We start from the raw sequence: 27,087 nt of genomic DNA on the forward strand, positions 1-27,087 counted from the left end.
GTCACTGAGGAAGAACCAGGAGCAGCTTTGTGTGGCTGTCCCTGTGCCTCGGCTGAGCACAGATCCTGATGGGCTGGGGGCTCTCAGAGTGGGCTCTCAGTGAGCAGGGAGGGTGGGCAGGGGCAGTTCTGCCTTCTTTGTGCCAGGGATGTGTTTTGCCTTTTCAGACTTCCCCAAGAGATAACTCTGTACGAATGAACCAGTTCTGACTCTGGGAAATGATGAATGTGTTGTGTCACGGAGCAGCCCCTGGTTCCTCTTTGGGCAGCAGCATCACAAGTGCTGTRTAAATGTAAGGCTTGAAAACAGCTGAAGTAAATTCTGTTTCATGTAGGGTATTTATTTGAAGGAGATGCAGCCAAATTTGAAACCTGATCTAGAGGAAAWGTGGGAGAATTTTAGGACAACGCATCTACCAAATCCCAGTTTATTGAACTGGTTTGTAGTTTTACAATTACTTTTCTTACATCAAACTTTGCTCGCCGTTGGTGTCTGGAACAGAATGGAAACAGCCTCTTCTGGAATGTGCAATCTAAGGCACAATGCAAGTAGGGTGTGATAAGAAGGTTGTCTTTACTTGATAGCAATCCTGAGTGCAATGTTTTTGTTGTGTCCCTTTTGGAAGAAGAGCATTAAGTGCAGTCTGAGGTTTTTCTTTTCTTATAAGCAAAACATTGGTTTGTCCATTACTGACTTCTTGTGAAATTTGTGCCAGATGTATATTAAATATTTTGGTGCTTTTTCTAATCCAAGCTGCCATTCATTTACCTGTGAGATTATTGTACTTCTGTATATTTAAATGACCAATCCCTTAAAGAAAAAAAAACAAAAAAAATCCTGTAGTCACAATGTATCCTGACTACTGTAGCTTGTAAATGTTCCAAAGCTTCTGGGTTTCCTGTATTCCAGTAAGGTCTGAGGGGAGGGAACAGCTGCAGAAATCTCACCCACTGGAAGGGGATCTCTCAGGCTGTTCTGTGTTACTGAACAAATGAGTAACATTTGTGGTGTTTACATAACGACACGTTGGTGTTCACTTTTTTGTGCTCAAGCTTTGTACAAAATGTCTTATTTAAAGCTGAAGTCCTTTTTACATTTTTCAATTAAAAAGGGACAAATTACTTATTTTTTCATGCCTATGAATAGGACTCTTGCTAGTTTTATTTGTCATATGAGTTTCTCAAGCAGGRCTCCTGGATGCTCACTAAATCCTTGCAGGGAGGTGATCCCATCATTTTTAAGTGAGGGGAATGAAAAGTAGCCAGTGTTTTTGGACTTTGCAGTGTAAGTGTCTGCAACAAGGAGATGCTGGATGAGAACAGCCTGGACAGGAATGAATCCTAAAAGAGAAGGCTGAGTGCTGGGGTTGGTGTGGCCCTCACAGCCTGAGCTCTGCCCCTGGTGTGTGCTCGCTGCTCCAGGACAGGCTCTGCTGCTGGAGGCACACTTGGAGGGGCCAAAATACATTTTTGTAAGAAAAAAAATCAGCTGCATTCATCTTGCTGAACAACAGATTCAGTTTTCAGGTGGCTTTAGATTTAGTCATTAATGGCACTGCCATGAGCATCTCCTGCCTGCTCACTGCTGCTTTGGGCTTGTGCTGAACTTGCCTTCCTCCTGCTTGTATTTGTGTCTGCTCCTCCACACAGCAATTCCCAACTCCCAAATGCCAGCGTGAGGAGAGAGCCCAGCACAGTGAACTTGGCCTTGGAAAGCAGGAGAGTGCAAATATTCTATTAGCTGTATTTAATGATTTCTGGAATGATAACTATTTCAGCTTTATCTCAGCCTATTGCAATTCACATTAAAAATAATCCCTTATCTCGTGGTCAAACTTTTTAACAAGCACTTCCTTTTAATTTTGCGTTTCTTTTCTGAGTGCCAGAAGCTTTCCTAAGCATCTTTGTGCATGGAGATTGTGTATGTCAACAGAGATGCTGAAGCAGCCTCTATTTTAGAGGGCAGTGGCTGCAAAGGMCAGGTCTCTCATCACCTCATTCTGCCTTCCAGCTCCTGTGCAAAGTGCACACAGCCATGGGCTTTCCTTAAAACATCCCTTGCCCCTCCCACAGCCACCCTGAAACGTTTTTTTCCTTTTCGTGTGTGTGTGTGTGTGTGTGAGGGGAGGGTGGGGATGGCCAGGGAGGGAGGAGAAAGTGGAGATTGTCCAAGAAATATGAATCACCAATTCCTCCTTTCCCTGGAGCAAGTACAGCACTTTCCCGGAGGCMGGAGCTGGCAGCGCCCATTTCCAGAACTGCACAGGAATTCCAGATTCCTGCCCCATTGCTGGGGTGGCTGTAACTGCTGAGCAGCTGCTGGGGCAGGGAAATGGCCCAGGTCCATCTGTCCAGAGAACACTGCCATCCCCAGGACCATCCCTGTGCTCCTGGGAGCTCTGTCCCAGTGCCCTGAGCTCTACCTCCTCACAGCAGGAAGGGTTAATGGAAAAGGTTTTGTGCTTCAAGAYATTCTGAATTGCTTTTATTTTTAGACTTTGTACAAAATACAGAGTGAAAGCCTATTGTTCATATGGTAAGAGATTTTTACAAAGACATCAATATTTAAAGTAATCAAAAATATCTTAACAAAAGACTWCACTTAAACTTGGCAGTTTAACAAGCACTCCTCCCTTCATCATCTTTTATTCCCATCAGCCCAAGGGCAGCCTGTGATCCWTGAGTGCTGCAACACAAACAAGAGGTGTGTTAGTGCTGCTCAGGGCTGCCCTCATGCACAGAACCCTGCTGGGCTGGGAGTGAGGGGCCTGCAACCCTCAGGGTCAGYACATTGCAAAACCAATTCCTTTTTGTGACCCACAGTTATCTTTTAATCAAGAAGCCTCCTCTGAACTGCTGGGAAACAGCAGTACAGGAACACAGGAACCTCACTTGGCAAAAAACKTCTTCCCAGCAGGAGCTGAGCTCCCATCCAACCCCCCCAGCAGCCTGAGAGTGCAAGCCAGGCTCTGGGGCTGCCACAGGACACAGATTCCTGAATGCACCTGTTCTGCTGGTGGGATTCCTGCCCTCGCTGATGGAAGCTCGTGCTGAGCAAAAAGGAAATTGGGATGCACTGAGCCCAGTGACTGCAGCTCAGCCATCCCACCTCAAACCCTGCTGGGGAGGAACAGGTGAGTGTGCAGGGTAACTGAGGCAAATGATAGCTCAGGAATGGTGAACCTGAGGTGGTTTTAGGCCAAAGAAAGGATCCTGCAGCTGCTCCAAGGCCCACACGCTCTGAAGGGCCCAGCCCAGGCACACAGGGCAGTGTTTGGTGACCTGCAGGGAGTGTCTGCTGGCAGGGCAGGAGCTGCTGCTGCCTCTGTAAGCTGCAGTTTGGGGGGGACAACACAACTTGTGCTCTACTGGAGATGACAAATTATGAAAATGATTTTCCTGAAGTTTTTAGTAACTGAAGAATTAGAGCAAATCACACTGAGAGCAGCCCTTGGCTGAAACTGTCACTGCCATTAAGCTGTACAGCTTCTTCAGGCTTTCTCTTAGGCTTTTCCTTGTGAAGGGCTTTAATTTTTAATAGATTAAGAAAAAATATTTGGCTCTGTATTTTCCTTGGTTCTTTGCAAAATAGGCAAGTTACCTGTTCACTCCAGGAAAGAGAACAACGCACAGGGTGTTCCTCTGCAGACTTCTGTAAAGCTTTTTGATATGGTGGTCCAACGTCTTCACCTTTCTCCTCAGCTCCTGCTCCTGCACAAGAGAACAGAAGCCTTTGAGTGCCATTTGTCAGCAGCTGCTGAGGGTGGGGAGCWGAGCTGGGATGGCACAGCTGAGGGCAGCTCTTGGCACTGCAGTGGCCCAGCWGCAGGGAGAGCCACGTGCTGTGCCCCAATGGCACCACAGCTGAGAGCTGCTCCTTCCTGTGCAGCCACACAGCACCCACCTCTCCCTGTGCCTCCTGTGCCACTGCACCCTGACACCCTCCAGGGCCAGGCTTCACTCCTGGCAGCACCAGCCAGTGCCCTGTGCAGCTCTGGGTTTGAACGTTATGCAATACCCTGCAAACATCATCTCATGTGATACCAGCTCTCAAACTGCTCTGTGAGAACTGATCCTGGGCAGCCCCTTTGCTCTGGCACCAGGRGACCCTTCTGTCACAGGCAGCTCTGCACCTCAGTCAGCTCCAAGTTACCAGTCCAGGTTCCCAGGGAGTCCCTCRCTAATCCCAACAAACATCAGCAGAGCCTCACACTCACAGAGTTAGACAGCTGCTCCATTTGCTCAAAGAAGATGTGTTTTCCCTTCTTCCTGTTGCTGTGATTCATTTGCTGAATCCATCTCCAGAGGTGACCTGCAGCAAGAGCATTTCTGCTTTTCAGCTCACCACCCCTCATGGTCCATCCATTGAGAGCTTCAAGGGCATCCACAGCACTCTGTGAATTCTGGAATTCTGAAATGCAAAGAGAAGGGCTAAAGGTGTGGAGCAGGAGAGAGATGAGAAACAAATCACTGCAGCAAGCAGATCCTCATCTTGCTACAGATAAATATCAGACTGGAAATGCCAGCTGGCTGCAGCAGCACTGTGGAGATGTTCTCACTTTTAGGGGGGATTACTGCTCTGTGTGAAGCTGCACAGTAGCCAGCCCTCTCATGGAAGTAATGGTACCCATTAGCTATCCTGGAATTTTTCTAAGTAAATGTTTGGGTTTTTAAGCATGTGTTTCTTCCTCTTAAACATTTAGCTGTAAAGTGCTCCTCCAAACAATTTGTGCTTTCACTGGAGAATTTTAAATCGATCCCTTTGAGCATACCTGGGTTTGAGCAGCTCTTGCTGTGTCTGTGCAAAGTCCCAAGGGCTGCTGAATGAGCTTCTCTGAAGGAAATAAGCAGGCTGTGTGTGAAGCTACTTACTGAGGAAGCAGTAGTTCCTGTGCTTTCCACTCTGAAGATCCTTTGGCAGGAACAGTGTTTCCAGGTCTTTCAACTGGCTGAATTCTTCTTGCAAGTCTGTCTCTGTTAATGACTTCTTTAGACCCGCCACATAAATCACACCTTCATTTTCTACATCCAGTTCTAATTCCTTAATCAGAGCATTGCAGTCCAGCATTGCTGCAGTGACCTGTCTCTGCACCTGGGGAGGATGCAGCAGGAACAAACAGCATGTCAGCCCACACAGCTCTGTGTTCTGAGCTTCTATTTTAAAGTATTTTTCTCCCATTACCAAAAGCAGACAAGCTATTTTCCCTCACTTGAAATAAATGACTAATGAAGGCCAATTTAATTAGTCATGATGAGGGGAGAGAGATCATATTTGCAATGCAGAAACACTCTAAAACTGAAATGGCACACTCTGTATAGCCTTGTTACTTGGATCTGCCTTTTGAGGCTGCAGCTGGAGGTCAGAACTCTTCCTAATCCCCCGTGGCTGACAGGCAGAAAGGAAAAAAGGGATRAAGCCACTGCCTTTGTGCCAGCAGCCCAAAGAGCCCAGCACAGGGAGATGTAACAGCACMAAGAGGCAGCATTTGCCCAGGCACTGCTGTGAGGAGATGTTCCCCAGACAATTCTGGAGGCTGTGCCTGGCTGAGCTGACTGGGGCTGTTGCTGCTTGCTTTGTTTACCTCAATGCAGGATCCTGCCACCTCAGCTCCATGGAGCCTTTCCACAGCAAGCTGGGCAGCTTCCAGAACTTCGTACTGGATACAGACAAAYGGCTTGAAATGGAATAAAAAGACACTTCAGCTTATCAATGAGACACACCAGCCCTCCCTTTTTAAAAGTCAGGCCTCAATAAAGTGCTTTCTTTTAAAAAYAGAATATAAAAAATCTTGGGGGTAATATATGGAACACTCCACACACACCAGATGTTTAGAACCCCCTTCCATTGACTCTTCAAGTAACAATACCCTCTCTTCCTCCCTTGGCTGTYAAAAGCCTTTACCTATCAGTTCCCTTGAGAAGGATAAAAAGCACCTCAGATTCCTCATTGCTTAAAGTTCTCTGAGCAGCACATGTGTGGAGCAGTTTTTGAGGTACCCTGAGTGATTGTAGCTGATGACTGAACTACCAGAAGAAAACTCCAAACAGAACAAGTGGCATCTCTGTGGTTCCAATCTGTATCTTCCCTACTCAGACCTTTCAGGCCTATCAGCAGTGTTTGAATTCTCCTCACCTGGAATGTTTCAGTTACCACTGTAATGGACTGGATTGGTCCACACCTCCCAAATTCTTTCTTCACAGATTTGATGCAGAAGTTGTTTCCAAAAGGACCTGCGTAAATTGTCAGCATGTCAGTCAGCTTGCTTCTCACCTGTTGGAACACAGATTAGAGAAGGCACTTCACAAAGCAAAGGAACTAACTACTTGGTGCCTCCTGATAGATCTCTGCAAGCTCAGCATGAAGACTCTTCTCAAACAAACAATAATACCTTTTCATGAAGTCCAGCATGAAGGTGAGATGCAAYGTGCTCTGGACCCAAACTGAACTCAATGATACTAAACTTGGACAGGGGAACATCTTCCAAGGCTCTCTGAAGAATCTGGAGGGACAAGAGCATACAAGGCTCAAAGAAGTACAAGACAATTGTACTGCAGAGATCACAAAGCTATTGAATTTAATACCCAACTTTAATTTTCATTATTGTCCAAGAAAGCCCTCAGGCAGAAATTCTTCTCTGGTGAGTCACGAGAGGATGCAAAGGATCAAAGCTCAATTCTGAACTGCTCAAACGGATTCAGCTAAACTGGTATTAACACTATTGCTAACAGTACTGTCAGTGAGCTTTTTAAAATAGGACTCATCTACCCACTCCCAGAACATGAACAACTTTGAACTATTTTGATGTTTAGACCAACCCACTCCAAGTCTATTCACCTGTTTGTTTGAAGTGCTCACGTTACTCTGACACAGGCCAGAAGAGTCCAGTCCCTGTCTGCCCAAAAGGAGGGGTTTTTGGCCAGTCACCTGCAGACAATCTAAAAAACTGGCAGAGAGAAGCACACTGTGAATCACAGTACTTTTCAGTATGGGGAAATAAAAGCTTTCAAGAAAGGCTTSTCAGAGATTTACAGTTCATTAAAGAAATTTGAAAGAAAATTCTTGTTCATAACATCAAAAGAAGCCTAGGAAATACTCTGTGAAATTTAAGATGAAATTGCTGAAAGTTTTTCAGCACTATGCTGCAATTATTTGTGTCTCTCCAAGATCCTGATGGGTTCTGCAAATATAAGATACTTGTTTGATTTTACAGAGGATTCAACTGATGAAAAACACAGGTATCTGAGAGTTATTACCATGGTTTGGATAAATGTGGAGGCTCATTCAGCTGTTCCTGGAACCCACATCCTTGTGGCTGTAGTGCAGCTTTGTTCTGTGAGACCTCAGCCAGTTTTTCAGCTGTCAGAAGCATCTCCAAGTTTAGTTCTGCTACCTTGGGGAAGGAAGAAGATTATTAGTTGGCTTTCATCTCATCAGCTAATTGYAGCTAACCAAAAAGCCTGTGCTTTCCTATGAGTCACGCAGGCACGCTCCAGCACTGAAGAAACAAGGCCATTAATTTCTTGCCTTATTATTTTCTGTTGTCATTTTCAAGCACGCAGCATCCACTGCATCAACCAGCAATCATCTCCAAAAAAGTTCTCTCAAAAAACAACAACACAAGGCACTCATAAAAGCAGCTGAATCACTAGCACAAGACACAAGGTGTGTTCTTTCATCTGGAAATGGCAGGCATTCCTGCAGGCTGGAGGTGTGTCAGTCCTTGAGCCATGCTCCTCTGGGATCAGCAGCAATGCTGCCCTGTGTCACTGAGCACTGAGCACTGCTAGTGTTAGCAGTTAGCAAGTGTTCACTCATCAGGTAMCTGCATTTGGGCTCAAAGGAACAGCCTCTGTCAAAACTGAGGCCCTGTCACAGCTCCATTTTCTTTTCTAAATCACCAGGAGGATGGGCAGGAGTGGGGGTTTTTTTCAGCATAAGCACACCAAGATTATATTCTGTATTTTAGGACAGAAGTCTTTGTTAGATGTAACTACCTTTGTTGGTCCTTGCTCAATGAAGAATTGAGCTAATTCCAATGCAGCTCTAGCATCTTCTGTAGGATCATGGCCAATCCTCTGCTCACACTGRATCTCCTTCCTAGGGCATCAAAATTAAGGTTATCTATTTTTCCACACTGACCAACATACTGTCTTTTCTAAACTGGGTCCTTTTCAGGCAAAAGAGCTCTCCCCTCTCCAAAAAGGATTTCAGTTCTGTGCAGCAGCATTCTTGTGAAATATTCCCAAAAGTTACTGCAAGAAATGTTTTTGTAACATTGAGCAAAATTGTTTACCAAGTTTGACAGAAGCAGAGCTAAAACTTGGTACTCTGATGCATGACTACTTTAAAATTTTACTTCTTTCTTGACCAATGGCCCAGCTCAGTTTGCACACAGAGACAAAGGCAATTTCCAGCTCTGTGAAGTTCACCATTCACTGTGAGTGTGGGAGAACTGTCTCACTAAGATAGTATCAAGTGGTAGCTGATATACTCAGAAATATGATTTAAGGCAGTAAATCAGACTTTCATGGATTAGCCTTTCTCTCCTGCCAGTTGTTCTGTAACTGAGTACATCTCCACAGCCCTGCAGAAAGGCTGGTTTTGCTGGGACTGAAATCTGCTTGGGCCACAGCATYCCTGCTTGCTCAAAGCCCATTTATGATGCTGCCTGATGTTTCAAGCAGCCAGTAAATCCTTTTTTACCATATCTTACTTGCACAACCTGCTCCTTTCTTTTGAATGTTAGTAAAAAATAATAATTTTGATACTAGTAATGGCCAAATAAGACCCTTTGACCCACCGTGACAGTTTCTAATATTTCCCATGACAGTACAGTATAATCTTACCCTAAAACAGCTTTGGCTAGAAATTTTAGCTTAAATCTTCGACCTTCACTTCTGGCAAAAAGCAGTGAAGTATCAATTACACTGGGATGGATCATCTGGAAGAGAAAAATTATCACCACTTTAATTTACGAACAGCAGACACACTGGACAGTAACTCCAGTTYTCTGTGCCTCTGCCTTTTCAGTGTCCAGTTTCTCACTGACAGTTACCTGATCCACAACAAAAGGAAAAACWAAACAAGTCCAACTCTCCTTYCTACTTCCCACTCTAGTGGGAAATYTAGATTGGGTTAGAAAGATAATTATGATTCAAGCATTTGAGATTAGTTAAATTTCCCACAGAAAGGACTTCAGTTCTCCCCATGACAGAGCAATCAGAAGCATTTGGCTAAAGCAGAAGGGTAAAACTTCAGTTGCAACAATACCTGTGTAGGGACAGACTTCTCCCTTTTGGGTTCTGAACAGCCCCTGGCAAAYTTTATAGCTGTAAGGAACATCTTTCTCTTTTAAATCCTTACAGACAAAGGGCTAKTCATAATAAAAAGCAATTAGCAAGTGTTCACTAATAAAAGGAGCAATTGTTAGAGTTTTCAGGTCTCAAATAACACAGTGTTGGGAAAAACACACTTAAAAACATACTCACTTCCAAAGCCTGAAGATCAGAATTTAGAGAATGACCCACCAATACTGCATCATGGGGAAGCATTTTTTTTAGCCTGGCTTGGATGTCTGACAGTCTYGTTTTCACTGGAAGAAGCATTTTCTTTGTGATTCCTGAAAATCTTCAAAACGAAAGTTGGATGAGTTAAAAGCAAGACATTAGCAACAGTGTGTGCTGGAGAGTATCACAAGCAGCTCTGGTGAAATATGAACTCAGTGTAACTAATCACAGAATGCTATTGACTGCTTTCTGTTCCAACATCATAGGAATTACTGCAGCTACATTAAACTGCTCAGAGAGCAACCACATCTGYTTCAAAAGTTTGTTTCTCCCAGGTATTAAGTGCTGCAGTTGGTARCATCAGATAGCACCAGTAAGGAAATACTGCAAGTCTGCTGGTTGGAGGGAGGTATTTCCAAGTAACCTGAGGGGTCTCACACATCACCTCCTGGACAAAGCCATGCAAAGTTTTGAAGAAGACAAGCCTTGTGTTTTGCCTGCTTTTGTTATAATCCTGAGTCCCAYCCTAGAGGTGTGTACAAGCTCTATGCATTTTTTACATACGAGCAAATTTAGCTACRGACTCCATCTTATTTTATAACAGCAGTGCAGAGTAACTTGCACTGTGTATCATGAATTTGTCACAGAATTTCCCCCAGGACACTGCAGAGTGGCAATGCCTCTCCCCACAGGCCCTATGCAGCAGATTGTACACATAATGTTGGTCACTTTAGTCACACAAGAACTGTATTCTCAACACTGAGGAGAACACAGCAGGCATCTGTGCAAACACAGCCTGCCCAGAGGTCCTGTGTGAGAGGCTGAATCTCACAGGGCTGCAGCTCTGAAAGGCAAAGAGATAAGAAAGGAACGTGCAAGTGACCTGGTGCGGTAGTTGACCACTGTGCTCTGAGGTTTGACCAGTTCATTCAGGAGGCACTGGCCCCGGGCATCCACCAACGACACRCGGGTGACTTCGTTCCCTTTGGCAGTCAGGCACTGGCAGGAAGAAGCAGAGGCAGAGCTTCCATCAGCACAAACTGAGCCAACATCTGCTCTGGCTGCACAGCATCCCTGCCAGGGACTGCCTTGTCCTAGGGACCACTCAGAGCTGGCAGGATTACACTCACTGTGCTTCATTTCCATTGTTCCATGTGCACCCTAAGCACAGCACAGAGACAAACACTGTAAGGAAGTGCTGATTTCACAGAATCAGCTCTGCACTGCACAGCTGCCTCTGACAGCACCAGCCCCACAGAAATTGGACAGTTTAAAGGCAGAGCCCAGGCTGTAGCAATAGTTACTCAATGCTGATGTCAAACGAGCATATCTGCAAGTTTAAAACTGCACTGAAGGAGGGCTCTTCACCAGAGCAGCTGCCAGAGGAACTGTGCTGGCTAAAGGAAAGATGTGTGACAGGGAATTGTSTTTCCTTTCCCAAACCTTGGAGAGTTGAGGAGGAATTCCACAGCACTCTCAGGGGTTGTTGCAGCACTGCTGACAGGCCTGGCAGATCCAGCTGCTGCCCTGGGAGCCARCACAGAACTGAGCTCTCTGCTCAGGATATCAGGATATGATTTCTGTCTTGTTGCCAGAACCACGCCGGGGCCTTTCCCATGGCTGCATTAGCACTGGTACCATCAAGGGAGGGACTGGCAGTGGCTATCAGGATACCTGAAGTGGTTCAGCAAACACAGACAGTGCTTGGCTCACTTGGGAAGAGCTGCTAAAGAATCGGGTGCCTGACTCTATTCTGTAAGGCCAAAATCACTGAGTCTTTACCATTTCACAGTCCAGACCAAAGAGKGGGCTGCTGTCTGTCCTCTGCTGATCACACTCTGTGGAGATGAAGCCCTTGCATCCAGGGGAACCTGGAGGGAAAACACACTCGGGAATAAAAAAAAGACCCTTGTTCTACAACTCATACAAAACATAGAAATAAACTGTCAAAATAAAAACAACCCCCAACAAAACAAAACAACTAAACAGCCTTCACTCAAAAAACCTGACCTTCTGTGGGATAGTCATTTTTTTTCTGCTCTTCCAAGGTCAGAGTATAGCTTGTAAGGCCTTGTTTTTTTTCTCCATATCTCTGAATGATAGGATCCCATTTCAAGTCTGAGCTTTTAGTAATGCATTCACTGCTGGTGGAAGTCAAGCCTGTAAAACACAGAAACATCTGTCAGGCTCAGACAGCACTCTCTACYTGCACTCAGTTTCTGCATCAGATCAATGTCTTAGAGGCTGCACCACTCCAAATCACCACCTCACAACGGACTGGAGAGAGAGRGTCAGAGAAAAAAAAAACAGAAACGTGGTCTTCTTGGCTCAAAACTAATTTATATCTCTGTCTCTTTGATTAGATACACCTTACAATAAAATAATCACAGAAAGGGTAGTGAAGCATCAGAGTTTGGGATTAAATATGTTAAAACCTTCCTCTCTTTTTGCATTCCCTCGTGACAATCAGCCCGACATGAGTTCCTGAAGCAGTCAGGGTAAGAAGTCTCATGGTTTAAACCATTGTATGTGTTCCTTTCTAACCAATTTCACCATGGCAGCACACTGGGATTGCAGGGGATGCAAAGTCAGAAATTTCTGTTCAAAGTGAGTCACTGTCTTGCAAGAGATAGTGCAAACCCAAACAAAATACCTTGTGCAGTGTTTTGAGGTTTCAGGTTTGTTCCTTCTCCAYACAGGCTGACTGGGAAGTTAGCAGAAGGTGTTAATGTGAATCTCTGAAAATTGAAAGACAAGCAGAACAAAGCAAATGAGGGGTTTAGTGACCCCAAACCAGCCACATTCACAAGAGGATGGATAAAGACATGTGGAAATACATTTGGTGTTYTATCAAGTAGGAGAACCCAACACAAACCAAACCTGTTCCAGTGAAGGAAAAGACAGGATTCTTTGTRCTACAGGACAGATTTGCCTTGCCTGATATGATCCAGAAGGCAAATCTCAAGACTTTCTTTGATAGAARCTAAAGCCAGTTAAGTTGTGATTTACATTTGCTGCAGTTCAGGAAGAGCTCTCTAGAAGCTTGAATTCAAGTCCTTYTTTCTTTCTATCTTCCTTCAAAAGTGTAGCTTGTAAGTCAGAAAATTAAAATAATTATTTTAACTAATCTTTCTGGGAAATGGGAAAAACTTGACATRAAGTGCAAATATCAAAAGTGGTATTTTTCAACCAGTGGCATTAGCATAACTATTGAGAGTCTCCTCACTCAGAGTAAATTCCTAGTTATTGAAATGATTCCAAGATATTTATAATCTAATTGGCATCYTGTAGATGCAGGATATAACAGTCAGAGGACTGAAACATCAATCCACATTTCACCTGGTAAGGTTTCAAAGACRTAAGTCTTAAATTCCTGTTCCTAATATCAAAGCCTTGTCCTTTGTTCTGAGTGACAACTGCTGCAAATAGATCCTCTCGTTTGCTCTAAGAGTCAAGGATGGCCACATCCTTGGAAAAGGCAGCARTGCCACTGCAGCCATTGTCCCTGGGATGTGATTTCAGGACTGGAAGGAGTTTAGAAGACACCGAAGCAGTTTGGGGACTTACATGCTGGAACACTTTCCTGAGGTGTTTGAACTGTAAATAGAATCTGTAGAAATGGAGCTGGCTCATTCCATGCAGAACAACAACCACAACCCCAGCCAGGTGGCTTTGGTGATAAATATGGCACCAGCTGCAGTTAAAAAAGAGCAATCATTCAAACAAAGAAATCAAAGCAAAATTATCAAGCACTTTTTWAAAAAGTTGGAACCAGCCCAGCTTTTAAGCCCCTAAATGGCAAAGTGCCAAATTACTTCAGTAAGAAAAGGCTTTATAGCTTATCTCAAAAAGCCACATATTCCTGGAAGTAACAGATTACAGGAGAGAGAAGGGTTACTGCAAATTTCTGCTGCATACCATTTCAAGACATGTATACCTCATTTACATGCATCAGAATGTGAACACACAAGTAACTTCAGCTGTATTGATGCAGCCTGGTGAATTCATTCATCAAAACAAGTTTCACAAAGTAATTTTCTCTTCATTATTAAAATATAAAGTGGGGTATTTTCTGCTTTGAGTTTCATTTTAAGGTTCATTTAACTTCACTGTATTTCTGCCATTCAGGGTTATAYACCCTCCTCAGCCTTTCCCTTCCARTAAYRAGAACTTGCCCAGAGAAAGGCAGAAGTTGATTATAATGTTTTTTTTCTTCTAGAATGTTCTGTTTCAATTATATCTAGCATGAAATGCATTAATATCTGTGTTGTGATGATATTTTAACAGGGTATTTTGTTTTCAGTGTAGGATTTCTGTCAGAACAGAGGAATTCTGCTCTGTGGCTGAGTCTAACAGTGATATCTGTGTAATTCAGGCTGTGATTATGGCAGCTCCACGGTGGGAGTTCCAAATGCAGCATGGCCAATTTGCTTTAGGAACGTTTCCTCAGCACTGGAGAACACGAGATCAGGCTGTGGATGTACCTGGGCTGTGCTGCATCGTGGCATTCCCCCAGAGCTGCGTATTTCAGCAGCTCAAACAGCTGCTCCTGGCTGATCTCMGAGTCCTCACCAAGCAGAGCTGCTGACAAACAACACGACTTTTCCTGTGGAAAGGAAAATGAGAGGTTTCATGTAATCACACCRGTTCACAGAAAACAAAGGGAAAAAACCTATTTGGATACAACCAACTGCATTTAAAATAATTCTTCCACTTGTTATGGGCAGAAATTTCCTTTCAGATCACACTTTAATATTACTTACTATCAACATTCCAGTAATACAGGTACTCTAACTTCAAAGATTGATTTAACAAAGATTAACATAAGCAGATATATGCAGTAAGGGGACAATTGATATGCAAACACCATGTCCTGCTCTCAACCCTTTCCCCCACTCGTTGCTGTAGAGCTTTGAACATTTGTACAAGTGTTACATGTAGCCACTGCACTGCACTCGAGCTTTTCTCTATTTTCAGTGTGAATTCTGGGAGAATCTGCTCTCCCAGAAGGGTTTGCTGACTCCTACAGGGAAAAATGCTTCAGTAAAATCTATGAAGCTGCACAAAGAAAGCACCGAGTAGTCGTGGGGACTCTGCCACTCAGTTCCACACAACACAAATTCTTCTAAAGGCTAATTAGCAAGTAAATGCAGCATTTTGGAGACCTCCACTGCCCACAGGTGTCAGGTGTTAACAGACTGATTATTCCAAAGAACTCCTCCTGTACAAATTTTAAAGATACTGGTTTTAGATGTGATGGAAAGACACCAAGGCGCACAGGGGCGGGACAGAGCCCCGCGCTGCTCTCACCTGAGGCTCCGCTCCGCCGCCATCCGCCCTGCGCCTCTTGCGCCGCCCCGGCGCGGCCTCCCGGGGCCGCTTGCGCCCGCTGAGAGACAGCCCCTTCACCATGGCCCCGCGGAGCAACGGACACGGCCGGGCACGGCCGGGAACAGCCGGGCACAGCCCCTCACGGCCGGGCCAGGCCCAGCCCCGCGCTCCCGGGCCGCACCGATCCCGCCGGGGCCGCCCCACGCTGATCTGGGCTGCGCTGAGCTGGGCCCTGCTGTGCTGATCCGGGCCGCGCTGATCCGGGCCGCGCTGATCTGAGCTGTGCTGATCTGGGCTGGGCCGCGTTGGGCGGTGCCGGTGCCGGGGCCGCGGCCGGAGCAGCCGAGCGCCGAGAGCGCGATGAGGGCGGGCCAGCAACACCGAGCGCACCAGCCCGGCTCCGCGACCCGCGCTCCGGAGGCTCCGTCTCCGCCGTTCGGTCCCCTCGGTTCTTTCCCTCGGTCGGTACCCGCGGTTATTCCCTCAGTCCCCGCGGTTCATTCCCTCGGTCCCCCCGGTTCATTCTCTCGGTTCATTTCCTCGCTCGGTTCCCCTGCTCGGTGCCCGCGGTTCGGCCGCCGCTCCAGGCGCGGCGCTGTGGGCCGGGCGGGCTCGGGCTCGGGCTCGGGCTCGGGGCGGCGCTGAGGCCATCGCGGCGGTGCTCCCGGTGCTCCCCGAGCTCCCCGTGCTCGCGGTGTTCCCCGTGCTCCCGGTGCTCAGGCCATTGCGGCGGTGTTCCCGGTGCCCCCGGTGCTCCCGGTGCTCCCCGATGGCCGCGGCCGAGCCGGCGGCGCGGAAGCGGCGGCCCAAGGGGCACTTGGCGGCGCTGGGCGGGCGGGCCAAGCGGCCCCGCGGCGGCGGGCGGCAGCTGGAGGCCGGCATGCGCGGCATCCTCATCACCTGCAACATGAACGAGCGCAAGTGCGTGGGGGAGGCCTACAGCCTGCTGGGCGAGTACGGGGACCTGCTCTACGGGCCCGAGCAGGTGCGTGCGGCGGGGCAAAGGGAGCGGGGCGGCGGGGCCTCGGCTCCCGGTGTGTGCGGGGAACGAGCCGCGGGTGTGCCCCGTGCCCCCGCAGATCCGGGCTCTGTGGAACCCCCGGCCCTGCCCGGGCTCTGAGCCCGGGGCTCACCCCAAACCGTGCTGTGTGAAGTTTTCAGATGCCGAGGACAGGCTGTCTGGGAGCGACAGGGAGGAGGATGAGGACGATGTGGAGGCGGCTCTGAAGAAGGAGGTTGGCCAGATCCGCGCCTCCACCGAGCAGAAGCTGCGGCGRTTCCAGTCGGTGGAGAGCGGTGCCAACAACGTGGTGTTCATCAGAACCCAGGGCATAGGTGGGTGTTCAGCTGATGCTGAGTRATGCAAACTGCTCTGAGCACTGCTAGKGAAAGRCCGCAGTGTGGCTTCCAAGTACCAYGTGTGTATCAAACTACCCTTCCAGTTTGGCTGACCACTGAATTTTGTCATTAGTGAAGAAGCTGAAAGTGGAGGAAACTGCTTTGACAAAGTAATCTTTGATTCTCCAGTTTTGGTATAGTAAAACAATGTTTTACATAAAAAGATTTGAGGCTGGCAGCAGTGCAGCCAAGTGTGCATTTCCCCACTTTATTTAGAAAGTGAAGAACAGAGATAGTGCCTTCAATTTGTTGCTTATACCCAGCTGTTTTTCTTACAGAACCTGAGAACCTGGTGCACCATATACTAAAGGATATGCACACCACTAAAAAGAAGAAATCAAGAGTCATTCTGCGCATGCTGCCCATTTCTGGAACTTGCAAGGCTTTTATGGAGGATATGAAAAAATACACGGAAACCTTTTTTGAGCCTTGGTTTAAAGCCCCTAACAAGGGTACTTTTCAGATTGTTTACAAAGCTCGTAATAACAGCCATATAAGTAGGGAAGAAGTGATTAAGGAATTGGCAGGTATGTATGGGTTTCACATGAAACAGAACAARTTTACWWGCACAAGTRTATTGCATGCAYAGYGTGGGGTCAGACTATTAAAAGTGGTCTTAGTGGGCATACACACTTGTTTAAAACCTGTATATTGAATCTTAAAAGCTTCTCTAAGACTTGAAAAAAGCTTGACACCAGTATTCCTTGTTGGTGTTGATGTSTTAAGAGACAACAAGCAGAAGAGAGAACAAGGGTGAATATAATTGGCAGCGTCAGTTATGTGTGTTGTGAAATGACTGCTGTCAGGCTTTCTCTCTGATGCAATATTGAAATAATAATGTTACTATTTCTCTTCAATATTTAGCTCATAAAATAGCTCCATCTTTTGTTTCTCAGTAATTGCAGTGGGATGATTTTTCAGTTAACTTCAGTCCTACTGGTGGTATATTCTGAGAGTCCTACTCTGTTCAGCTATTTTAAGCAATTATAAAAATAAATAATTGGTTACAACTGGGGGGGATCTTGCCTTCTCTCTCTTGGTTTTCATCCATTAAAAAAGACATGCTTATGCTTTTAAACAGTTTSCCCAGCATCTTTTAAACTGCATCTTCTTTTACAGGAATTGTGGGCAGCCTCAATCCAGAAAACAAAGTCGATCTTAATAATCCACAGTACACCGTTTTGGTGGAAATAATCAAAAGTGTCTGTTGCTTGAGCGTGGTGAGGGACTATGTTCTGTTCAGAAAATACAATCTGCAGGAGGTGGTGAAGAGYGACAAAGAGGACACACAACAAAACCCATCAAGTCTGACAGAAAAACAGAACTCAGAGGYAGCAAAACCAGAAAMTGAGGAGGAGGAGAAGAGCTSCAAAGAAATRAAAGAAGAGAACAAGAATCAAAGTGAAATAGAACCTGAGCCCAAGGGGAATGATGCACTTACAGTGTAGATGTAAGGGAAAGGTAAATGTAATCCAAAGATAGAAAAAAGTTGCCCTGGAGTTCTGAAAGGGTGTTGGAATGAGGAGAGTGGGTTTTGTTTTGAAATGCTGGTTTTACAATCATCATGTGTTGAATTTTAATGGTTGTTGCAGGTGGAGCTGACATCGCAGCAGATGTAAGGGTGCTCAAGAATGCATCACCTTTGTGGTGAACCTTGCTGTCCTCCTGCAGCTTCCTTCAGCTGGCACAGAGAGCAGGAGTGTGTGCATTGTGTGCACACGTGTTCATCCTGACATGTATGAACTCTTTTCTATGACTGGAGGCTGCAGAGGCCAAAAGGCAGCACAGAACCAGCTCTGAGCCATCATGGACACAAGTGAGATCCATTGCAGAGCATTTTGAAGGAAGTGACCTGACAACTGCAGAACTTGGTAACATTTTTCTGTGTGCACAACAGAATGAGGTAAATCCAGCCATTTCCTGTCTGATGGAGGGTTTTATACAAACATTTATATGTACACAGCTCTGCAAGGATATGCTGTCTTGGAATGAATGGAAAGAACTGCTATGATATATAAATAAATACTTGAATATTATGAGATGATTTACAGTAAAAGATTGGACTGTTCTAGAAATACGGTGCAGACAGTGCAGATGATTTTATCAAAAATTACATGTGTGTTTACATTAGCTGTGTATGCAGCACTTACTGGTTTATAGTAAATGCTGTAATCACTGAATGGAATCCTTTTGAGAAATTTCCTGCAAAAAGCCTTTTGCTGCTCTTTCCAAAGACTCAATCCTTGAGGGATTTTATAAAGTGCTTCTGTTTTTAGTTTTTTTTTAAAAGTCTCAGAATTGGAATTTAAATACTGTTTGGAAACTTCTAATGAAAGAAGCTCTCCATTATATACTAGGTAAGGGGAATTTAATTTTGGTACAGTTTTAGCTTTATGGTATTAATTTCATTTTAGATTGCAAGTTAGTGAGTCTTTCTGTTGTCTTCTTGTTACAGTGGACTGTCCCAGTGACTTCTAAAAACCAACCAAAACCAGTGCAGCTATAATATGCTTTCCTACAGGGTTTTCAGTATGCTTCCTGTACAGCTTTCTAGCTTTAGTATTTCATTTCTAGCATGAAAGCCTGGGTGTTGCTAATGGGAAAAGGCTTACTTTAAAGAATCAACTTGTTACTTGTCTTGGTTTAATGAAAATAATGTGTTCAAGTCTCTSATAATTTATATTCTCGTTTTCTTTCAAAATTGTTTTGGAAGTTGAAAAATGAAGATGACTTTTTTCCCTAGTCCTGTCTCCCTTTGCAAGCCATTTATTAAAACTCTGCTTTCTTACCTCCCTTGGTGTTTTGTTTAAATTGTAAAGGTTTTTGTGTGGGGGTTAAAACCATCAGTGTCTACACAGAGGAAAGATTGAGAATGTTTATTGGTGGCAGGTGTTGTGGATCACGATTTATCACAGCCTATTTACCTTCTAAGGACAAAGACTGGGGTAGTTAGGGGGTGTTTTTTTTTCCTTCCTCCTCCCTCTCACTGTGTGCCTACAGGACTTACAGTTTGCTTCTGATTTTTCCTAATTTGCACTTACTGAACATTTACTGTTAACAGATTAATTCCCTGGCTTTCCCCTGTGCCTTCACTTCTCCAGTGTTTGGATTCAACCCTTTATTGACAAACAGTAAGTCAGTCTTACAGCCTAGGTGTTTTCCAGTACTGACTTGCCTTTTGTGAGGGTCACAACTGTGTAATTAAARTATTAATTTGCATGTGTTTCTGCTCATTTATCATTTCAGTAGTGAAATAGAGCAGGGGAGAGCTTTAATTAACACTAATRACTGCCCCTGATTGGAAGCAGCTGGTGATATCCTGTGCCCTGAAGAATCATTCTGCAAAATCCTTCCTGTGTTATATTCTCTTCAAAAACAATCACCCTGTGGTTTTGCCATCTTGAAACAGCTAATCCTGTSAACCTGAGAGGCTTGGTTTGGTGGCCTGCCTGGAAAACAACATGAAATATGAGCAACTGTTCATTGTGGGCATGGTGTTCTTCCCTTTCAGATTGCTCTTGGGTTGAACTGGGACGTGGCACGTGCAAAAACGGGTGAAAATGGGTGAAAATGCTCTGCCAGGACTGCTGGTTGGAAAGGTTTGGCTTTGCAGGAAAGCACTGCCCATTCCTGCAAGGTGACCCATGGGCAGTCTGTCCAGGCCAGCACTGCCCAGCAGCTCCCAGTGSAGAGCCCCAGAGCCAAGGACATCATCATAATATTGCTTTTTAAATTAGCAGATGGGCTATTCCCAAATGTTCATTTTCTCTATAAAAAAGAGACCAAATTGTCTTCCACCTGTTTAGAGGTGCCTAATTCATTAATGAGATACAAGTGTGCAAGAGCATTTAAATGACCTGGAATGATCACTCAGTAATAGACAAGCATTCTGTGCATTTGTTTTCTATTTTTGACCTCAGACAATAATGAACTTGGGAGCTGGAAAGCAAAGGAATCTCCATTTCAGGGCTTAAAGGTGTGAAGAAGGTGAGATCCWCCTGCAGAACCCTCCTGGCACAGCCTTGACTGGGACTTGTGTTTTACAGGCAGTTGATAACAATTTGTTGTTCTGAAAGGTTATGGATGGCTTTACTACACAGCATTTGCTGTTTTCTCAGGCTCCTGCTGCAACAGCAGATGTGGTTATGAGCAGTACAAAGTGAGTTTACAGCAGAACCAGGAAATAACCCCATGCCTCTTTTTTTTTTCTTTATTCACTGGTGTTTTTGTGCTCCTATTAAATACAGCCTTGGTCACAGAGTTCAAATACCACTTACATCTGCTGAATCAAGAGCTGTAGCAGCTCTGTGTGAAGTGCAAGGGCTACAGAGAGGTGACAGGAAATGTGAGATGTGACCTAGCAGGGCTGATCTAAACCTCTGCTATGGAAATATCTCACAGTCTGAACTGACACTGCAGGAAATCCTTGATTATATTTAATCCTGAAACTCTAGATAACCCCGTACTGGCTGGAGCTAGAAAGATCATCAAAGATGAGTAAAAAGCATTTTTACAAAACAATATTTAGCACAGAGTTAGGCCTGTCATGGCTTTCAGTAAGAGTGCTGCAGATGCAAAAATAAGGGCCAGTCCATTTTCCCTCTTCTGTCACTTCTTTCAAAAACCCTTTTTCCCATGTATAATTTGAAGTCATAGAGGATATACTGCTTTAGAAATATTTCAAACTAGCAGAATAAAAATGCATGTCCTCCACCCTTATTTAGCAGGTTGTCCTCTTAAGGATGCTGGAATTCACACGGGGCCAGGATGAGTGTGTTCTGGTCAGGAGCTGAGCAGCAAACAGCTCAGAGCACCACTCTGTGTTTGTCTCTTTGTTCCTTTGACTCTTCCCAAAGCCCAGCTTGTCTGTACACAGAAATAACACCCCTKTGCTGTTTCATTCCAGGCTGTGCTCCCTTCCTGGGCCAAGCCTGCAAACTTAGGAGCTCCTGGTTCTGTTTAGGATTTAGCTGGCAGGTAACACATCAGTCCCAGTACCCAACAAAAAGAACAAATTCATTTCCAGAGGAACAGAGAATATCAGTTGGTTGGCTCAGCAATTCCTCAAGTCAGTAGTGCAGGACAAACACAGCACTGAATCTGAGCCCAGCCTGAACTTGGAACGGAGCAACTGGGGCTCAAAACCCTGGGCACTCATCAAACAGAAATGTTTTGAGTGAGCAGTTTGTTCCTTTTTCTCCTGGTCAGGTGCAGGATTTGTGCCATTTCCACGCTGCAGTGACACTTTGGCAATTTGAGCTCCTGTGCACCCAGAGCAGTCTGGGCTGCAGCACAGAGRAAACTCCTGAGCAGTTGGTGCCACCAGCAGGGTTCAGGGACAGAAATCCCTGGTTAAAGCCTGGCACAGAGCAGGAGCAGAGCCCAGGAACCTGTTGCAGGGTTATACTTTTAAAATCAATTGCTTTCCAAGGTCATAATTAGATTATATTTTAAAAACTATTACTTACAGGGAATATAAATGGATTACATGAAAAATCGGATTACTTCACTTCAAAGTGGATTAGTTTTCCAAAAAGTACTCACATTTGAAATCTGAATGTTCTTAAAAAGAATCAGATGCTGAAATTGTGACCAGATTACATTCTTCAACATCTTTATTGCACTTAAAAATCTAATCCAATTTCTGCTTATTCTGCTTTTCAAACAGATAAGCTTACATCCATTTCATTTATAAATTGTGTTCATTTTTTAYTCTTACAGAATGGCTGCTTAGGCCCAGATCAACTATTAGCAGAAGAGTTGGTTTGATATCAACAATCTRAAATCCTTCTGGCTAACTAAACCCAAACTCACCTAAAGGCTGCTCTGTTTCTCATTAAAGCTTAGTTCCAGTTTTTGTCTTGAGGGAAAGGAGATGAAGTTGTAGATCACTTATAAAATGCTCCTGCTCAATGGACTGACTAAAATAACGCACAAAGTCACAAAAATCACAGTCCAGAAAATCTGCAGGACCAAGTTCCAAACCCATTCTGGAAATGTATTAAGCATTTCAAGACATAAAAGTAAATATTAACTTTCTTACCAAAGCAAGCACAGCAATTGTATGTGCCAAATGCATACACAAAGCATATATTTATATCCTCAGTTATATGTATATGTGCAACATTAAACACATACTGTGAATTTCTACAGCTTGCTAATACATGATCACAYAATCTATAAAAGGATTATTTCTCACATACCCAATATAATCTCACTTATTGAAAGGCCATTGAAATAGTATATTGAAAATTTTATTTTTTACCCAGAATAAAACATTTCAGTCAAGTACTGACATTGGAGGCTCTGCAAGAAGGCACAAACATCACTTCTGGATGTTTTTGATGCTCAGGCATTGAACAGAGATCACAATGAGGGCAGTTATGTTTTATGAATTTACAGTTATGTTATATGAATTTACAGTTATGTTATATGAATTTACATATTGCTGATGGAATGACAAGATTTGTTAAATTCCAAACAATGCTATATCCGTCCCCACTCTTTGTCTCTTAATTCATTCCTCTTGATCTTCCCAGTGACTGTCTTTGGCAGCTCTTGGACAAATTCCACCTGGATAAATAGAGAGTGATTCAGATGTTGTACACAGCTGGACTTCCAAGAGTCCCTCTGGCTGTGACTGCAGTGCCTCTTTTCCTGTAGCACTGGCATTGCTGAGAAACACCAAGTGTATCCTCCAGGGCTTGTGGGTGTTTATTAACTGATATTAACTTCTATCAGGAGATAAAAACTTATTCAAATTCAGTCATGTGCTACCCTAAAGGCATCAGTAATGCACTCCTTTGAAGGTTAAATTCAAAATGGGAATTATGTTTGTGAGTCTGAGCATGGAGATCTAACTGGGATATATGAAACTTAGAATTTTTTGAGACGTTTGAAAATAATTTCACTCAAATGCATGAAAAATAATGTAAACTAATATTATTTAGGAAAGTCTGCTGGAGCCAGTGCTCTAGATCAATCTTTACTGCTGCCTCTTTCAAGTGATTCTTGTAATCCTCCTGAGAATAACAGAATTACAGAAACTGTTTGCAAGTTTCTCCTCAGCAGTATTTACCTTTCTAGGGTATTTATATGGAGCAGTAGTTTTCTTGACATGGTCCTGCAAGTCACRAGTTAAGCTCTCCAGGTCCGTGGATGAAAAAGTTGGTGACAGAACCACAAATGCTTTCACCACCTGTAAAATCAAACAAAAGTGATGTGACACCATCTGTTAAGGGCTGAGGTGGAGGTTACCAGTGAGCTGTGCTGCTCAGAGCCATCAGGAACTGTTAGAACTGGTACCAGTGAGCAGTGCTGCTCAGAGCCATCAGGAGTGTGATAAGGAATGGTTGTGCCCAGTTCTGTGTGTGTGTGCACCAGGGAAGATTTAAAGCACAGGGTCTGTGCCCTCATTACAAATAAAAGCCTCTTCCCTTTGTCTCAGGGGCACTCAAGAGGAAGGACAATCAAGGTGTCCAAACAAGAACAAAATAAACATCACTGCAATGTCTCCACAGAGAAGACCTTAGGATGAAAAGAAACAGAAGGGCAAAGGAATGTAAATGGGAGGGATTGGCTTGTGAGCCCAGCTAGGATCACCCACGGTGGAAGCAGATGGACTGAGGGACACGGTTCATTGGGGACTGACAGTGCTGGGTCAATGCTTGGACTCAGAGATCTCAGAGCTCTTTCCAGCCCAAGTGATCCCACCATTCTAAGGATACACAGCTGCTGTGGGGCTGTACTTTATGCAGTAAAGCAGAGATTTCTTTCTATCACTTTCTATTTGAGCAAAGGCGTTGCTTTCCCCTCACCATCCTCACCTCTCCTCGGAGGGGGTCGGGGCTGCTGACAACAGCAGTTTCCACCACAGCTGGGTGCTCTATCAGGGCACTCTCCACTTCAAACGGCCCGATGCGGTACCTAGGCAGGGGAAAACAAAAACAGCATTTAGCTTTTTGGGGGTTTTTAGCTGGAAAACCAGTACCAAATGTCATGTTGAAGAAAAGAAAATCCAAGGCAGAACAAATCGAGAACTGTGGAAGGTTTAGGTGAAATGGGAAAGCTGTTTGGGTCAGGAGGGTTTCACAGTGGCASAGGATGCTGGGGCTGTGGAGATTTTCCATCTGTCCCCTCTCCCTGATCCCCTGAGCTGCAGCTCCATCCCCCCAATCCCTGGGGTCTGCAGCAGCAGCAGCCAGTGCCACATCATGGTATGGCATCAAACAGCACCAAATCCTTTCATTTCCATTTAGAAAGAAATGGTTTCAAAGGCTCTTTGACCCCAATAGAGATCCCTTCAATTTTAGTCAAAATGTAAACCAGATAAACACCCCTCCTTTGCCAGCTGAAGCCTCCATTCCCTGTTGGAACCCGTGAGATGTTGCAGGGGAGGTGGATATTGCTGATATCACCAGGATGGTGCTGTGGGGCCATGGAAAGGTGACAATAACCAAAGTTCAGACACGCTCAGGGCTGTGGGGTCACAGCTCACACTGTCCCTGGCAGGTTTGGGACACGAGAGCACTCTCACCCTGAGGAAATGATGATGTCGTCATCTCTTCCAATGAACCGAAAATATCCCTCCTCATCCACAGTCCCTCTGTCTCCCGTGACATAAAAATCCCCACGTTCACTCTCTGCAGTTTTCTTGGGGTTATCCTTGAAAAGGTGCACAAGGAGCAGTTCAGATTTTCAGTGTGCTTTAGCTGTACATTAGGCTATAACACACATAACATCAAATGCACTGGAACTTAATTTTTCAGTCAAAGATGTACTGATACTGCTATAAAATACAATAAAATAGGTTTAATATAATTTTCATTCTTTAGGAAAAAATTTAACTCAATCTTGAGTGTGTTATTCTCTTCCCTTTTCTAAAATCCACCAACCCAAATAAATTAACTACTGCAGTAATAAATAATAAATTGGTGAAAAAGATTCAGCTTTTTGAACCACAATACAATTGGAAAGATTTTTGGGAGATTGGTAGTGGTGGTGAGGAATAAAATGWAGTTCTTACTAAATATTCAGAGAARAAACCAAGTGGCCTTATAGGTTTGCTTCTGACAGCAATTTCCCCTTGTTGTCCTGGAGGCAGGATATTGGCATTTTTGTCTACAATCTAGAACRAAAAACAACACATATTTTAGTCCAATGGAAAAACCAACCCCAAACCCAAATCCAGTCCAACAAAAAAATCCCTGATGACAAAATCTAAAGAGCAATCAACAGACCTGAACATCATAAAGGGGAGCTGCCTTCCCCATTGATCCGGGTTTAAGCTTCATTCCTTTAAAAACAGAGCAGATTATTCCCTGTAAAAATCAAAACCAAACCAAAGTTTTGCAATAGAAAATTGCTACATTCCCACTCGATTCATTAAACACATTTTCTAGACTAATTCCAAAGTAAGGAATTGAGATTCACAGGATCCTGTATGTCAGTGCTGTATGGTACAGATAAGCAAAATCATAAAACTCCCTGAAAGAACCCTGTTCCATTCTCAGTTAAAAATTCATCTCTGCTAACCATTCTTCTTCCCTTAGATTCAAACTCTGCCCTCTTGACTGTCACTCTTGCTTGGAATTATCTTRAGGGCATTTGTGGGAATATTGGAGCACATCTCCTCCCACCAACCCACATTTTGGGCAAGTTTTGTGAGGAAAATCATGACAAGGAGTTCTTTTAGAGATTGCCAGGGAAGGGGATTACTGGAACATTGACAGAAATGTGGAAGAGGAAGCAGAGTGTGTTCTACAAGACAACCTTCCAGCAATCATTTCCCAGATTTGGCAGGGTCTGACCCTCCAGCGGTACCGTTTCAGTCTGCCCGTACACCTCGCGGATGTCCAGCCCAGTCTGGCTCTTCCACTGCTCCATGACTTCGGGGTTCAGGGGTTCCCCTCCACTCACACAGCACTTGAGGTTCATGAATTTGTATCTTCACAGGAGTTAAAAACAAGAGAGGCAGCATTTCAGTCTATGGGTGAGACAGGAGGGTGGGCACGGGGGAGTTGGGGCTGTGGAGGGGAAATCAGAGGGTCCCAGAGCCTTCTGGACACAACAAGGATCAGTCTGTGCCCAAAACTCTGTGTGTRTGGAGCAGTAGAGTCAGTSAAASMCAKGAAAAATACAATTGGTGCTGGAGTSAGCTGGGATTGTGACTGAGCTGCTGTGCTGAGCAGAACTGAGTGCTGACCCTGTGCAGTGACAAAGGAGAGGGGACAGTGACAGCAGTGAGGGCAGAGCAGGGGGAGATAAAACTGCCTCAGGTCATTCCCTCACCTCGTGCTGACTGCACTCTCTAGGATGAAATCCTTCCCAAAGTGTGGACAATTAATGTGGTAAACAAAAGCCATGACAAAGAATTTAACACTCTCAGTTTCATACTCACAAATTCAGTAGCAAATTTCTGTGGGAAAACATCAAGTTTCTCAATGTTTGATCCAAAAACTCAGCAAAACTCATGATGGCCTTATCATGAAGAATATTTTAAATTAAATTTTTACCCTGTTTTGGGTCAAACAGTCAGATATGGGAGATGACAGAAGTTTAGTTTGGGTAAATGAAGCGTTAGTAATAASTCAGTGACGTACTTGGAGAGATCTTTCTGCACCAGCATTCGGTAGAGCGTGGGAGCACCCACCAGGACATCCACCGGGAACCTGCAGAGAGTCTGGAGGGTCAAACTGTGAGAAATGAGCCACAAAACTGCCCTGGAAKCACAGGGGACAGCGAGGAAGGAGARGGACATTGCCCTGGGTAAGAGAACCTTAGGTGTGGGGTGAGGCCCCTCCTGCAGAGATGGAATATTTCACTGTGACAATCCCGTGCTAAAACACATCCC

General features: G+C 44.7%; 4 protein-coding genes across 6 annotated transcripts in view; 1 reads left to right on the plus strand and 3 right to left on the minus strand.

Moving 5' to 3' along the window:
* Positions 1-2,462: 2,462 nt before the first annotated feature.
* On the minus strand, positions 2,463-14,974 carry REXO5 (RNA exonuclease 5). Its single transcript, XM_057380778.1, has 19 exons — positions 14,817-14,974; positions 13,991-14,112; positions 13,074-13,200; positions 12,160-12,244; positions 11,517-11,666; positions 11,289-11,377; positions 10,390-10,505; positions 9,489-9,627; positions 8,847-8,941; positions 7,995-8,097; positions 7,254-7,390; positions 6,835-6,943; positions 6,389-6,499; positions 6,133-6,270; positions 5,582-5,674; positions 4,872-5,091; positions 4,217-4,410; positions 3,601-3,710; positions 2,463-2,685 (listed from the first exon to the last, which is right to left on the minus strand). Exons 1-19 carry the CDS (start codon positions 14,916-14,918, stop codon positions 2,616-2,618), a joined length of 2,310 nt encoding a protein of 769 aa, XP_057236761.1. The 5' UTR covers positions 14,919-14,974; the 3' UTR covers positions 2,463-2,615.
* Positions 14,975-15,572: 598 nt separating this feature from the next.
* On the plus strand, positions 15,573-19,494 carry THUMPD1 (THUMP domain containing 1). 3 transcript variants are annotated; one of them, XM_057380788.1, is made up of 5 exons: positions 15,573-15,822; positions 15,992-16,172; positions 16,514-16,762; positions 17,355-17,685; positions 17,828-19,494. In XM_057380788.1, the coding sequence occupies exons 1-4, from the start codon at positions 15,607-15,609 to the stop codon at positions 17,681-17,683; spliced, it is 975 nt and encodes a 324-aa protein (XP_057236771.1). In that variant the 5' UTR covers positions 15,573-15,606; the 3' UTR covers positions 17,684-17,685; positions 17,828-19,494. The 3 variants fall into 3 exon arrangements, with proteins under 3 accessions (XP_057236771.1, XP_057236770.1, XP_057236769.1); XM_057380787.1 differs by having other exon boundaries at positions 17,355-17,696; positions 17,828-19,489; XM_057380786.1 differs by having other exon boundaries at positions 17,355-19,493.
* Positions 19,495-22,686: 3,192 nt separating this feature from the next.
* LOC130582214 (acyl-coenzyme A synthetase ACSM4, mitochondrial-like) overlaps positions 22,687-27,087 on the minus strand; it is a 22,560-nt gene continuing 18,159 nt past the window's right edge. The window contains exon 14 of the mRNA XM_057380783.1: positions 22,687-22,808. Coding sequence (XP_057236766.1) covers positions 22,722-22,808 — 87 coding nt within the window. The 3' untranslated portion in view covers positions 22,687-22,721. The remainder of the gene's footprint in view (positions 22,809-27,087) is intronic.
* On the minus strand, positions 25,488-27,081 carry LOC130582213 (acyl-coenzyme A synthetase ACSM3, mitochondrial-like). The gene is made up of 2 exons (XM_057380782.1): positions 26,837-27,081; positions 25,488-26,181 (listed from the first exon to the last, which is right to left on the minus strand). The coding sequence occupies exons 1-2, from the start codon at positions 26,992-26,994 to the stop codon at positions 25,995-25,997; spliced, it is 345 nt and encodes a 114-aa protein (XP_057236765.1). The 5' UTR covers positions 26,995-27,081; the 3' UTR covers positions 25,488-25,994.

The sequence above is a fragment of the Malurus melanocephalus genome, unplaced genomic scaffold (assembly GCF_030028575.1).
Source record: "Malurus melanocephalus ecotype Western Australia unplaced genomic scaffold, MMel_1.1 scaffold_471, whole genome shotgun sequence".
Lineage (NCBI taxonomy): Eukaryota > Metazoa > Chordata > Aves > Passeriformes > Maluridae > Malurus > Malurus melanocephalus.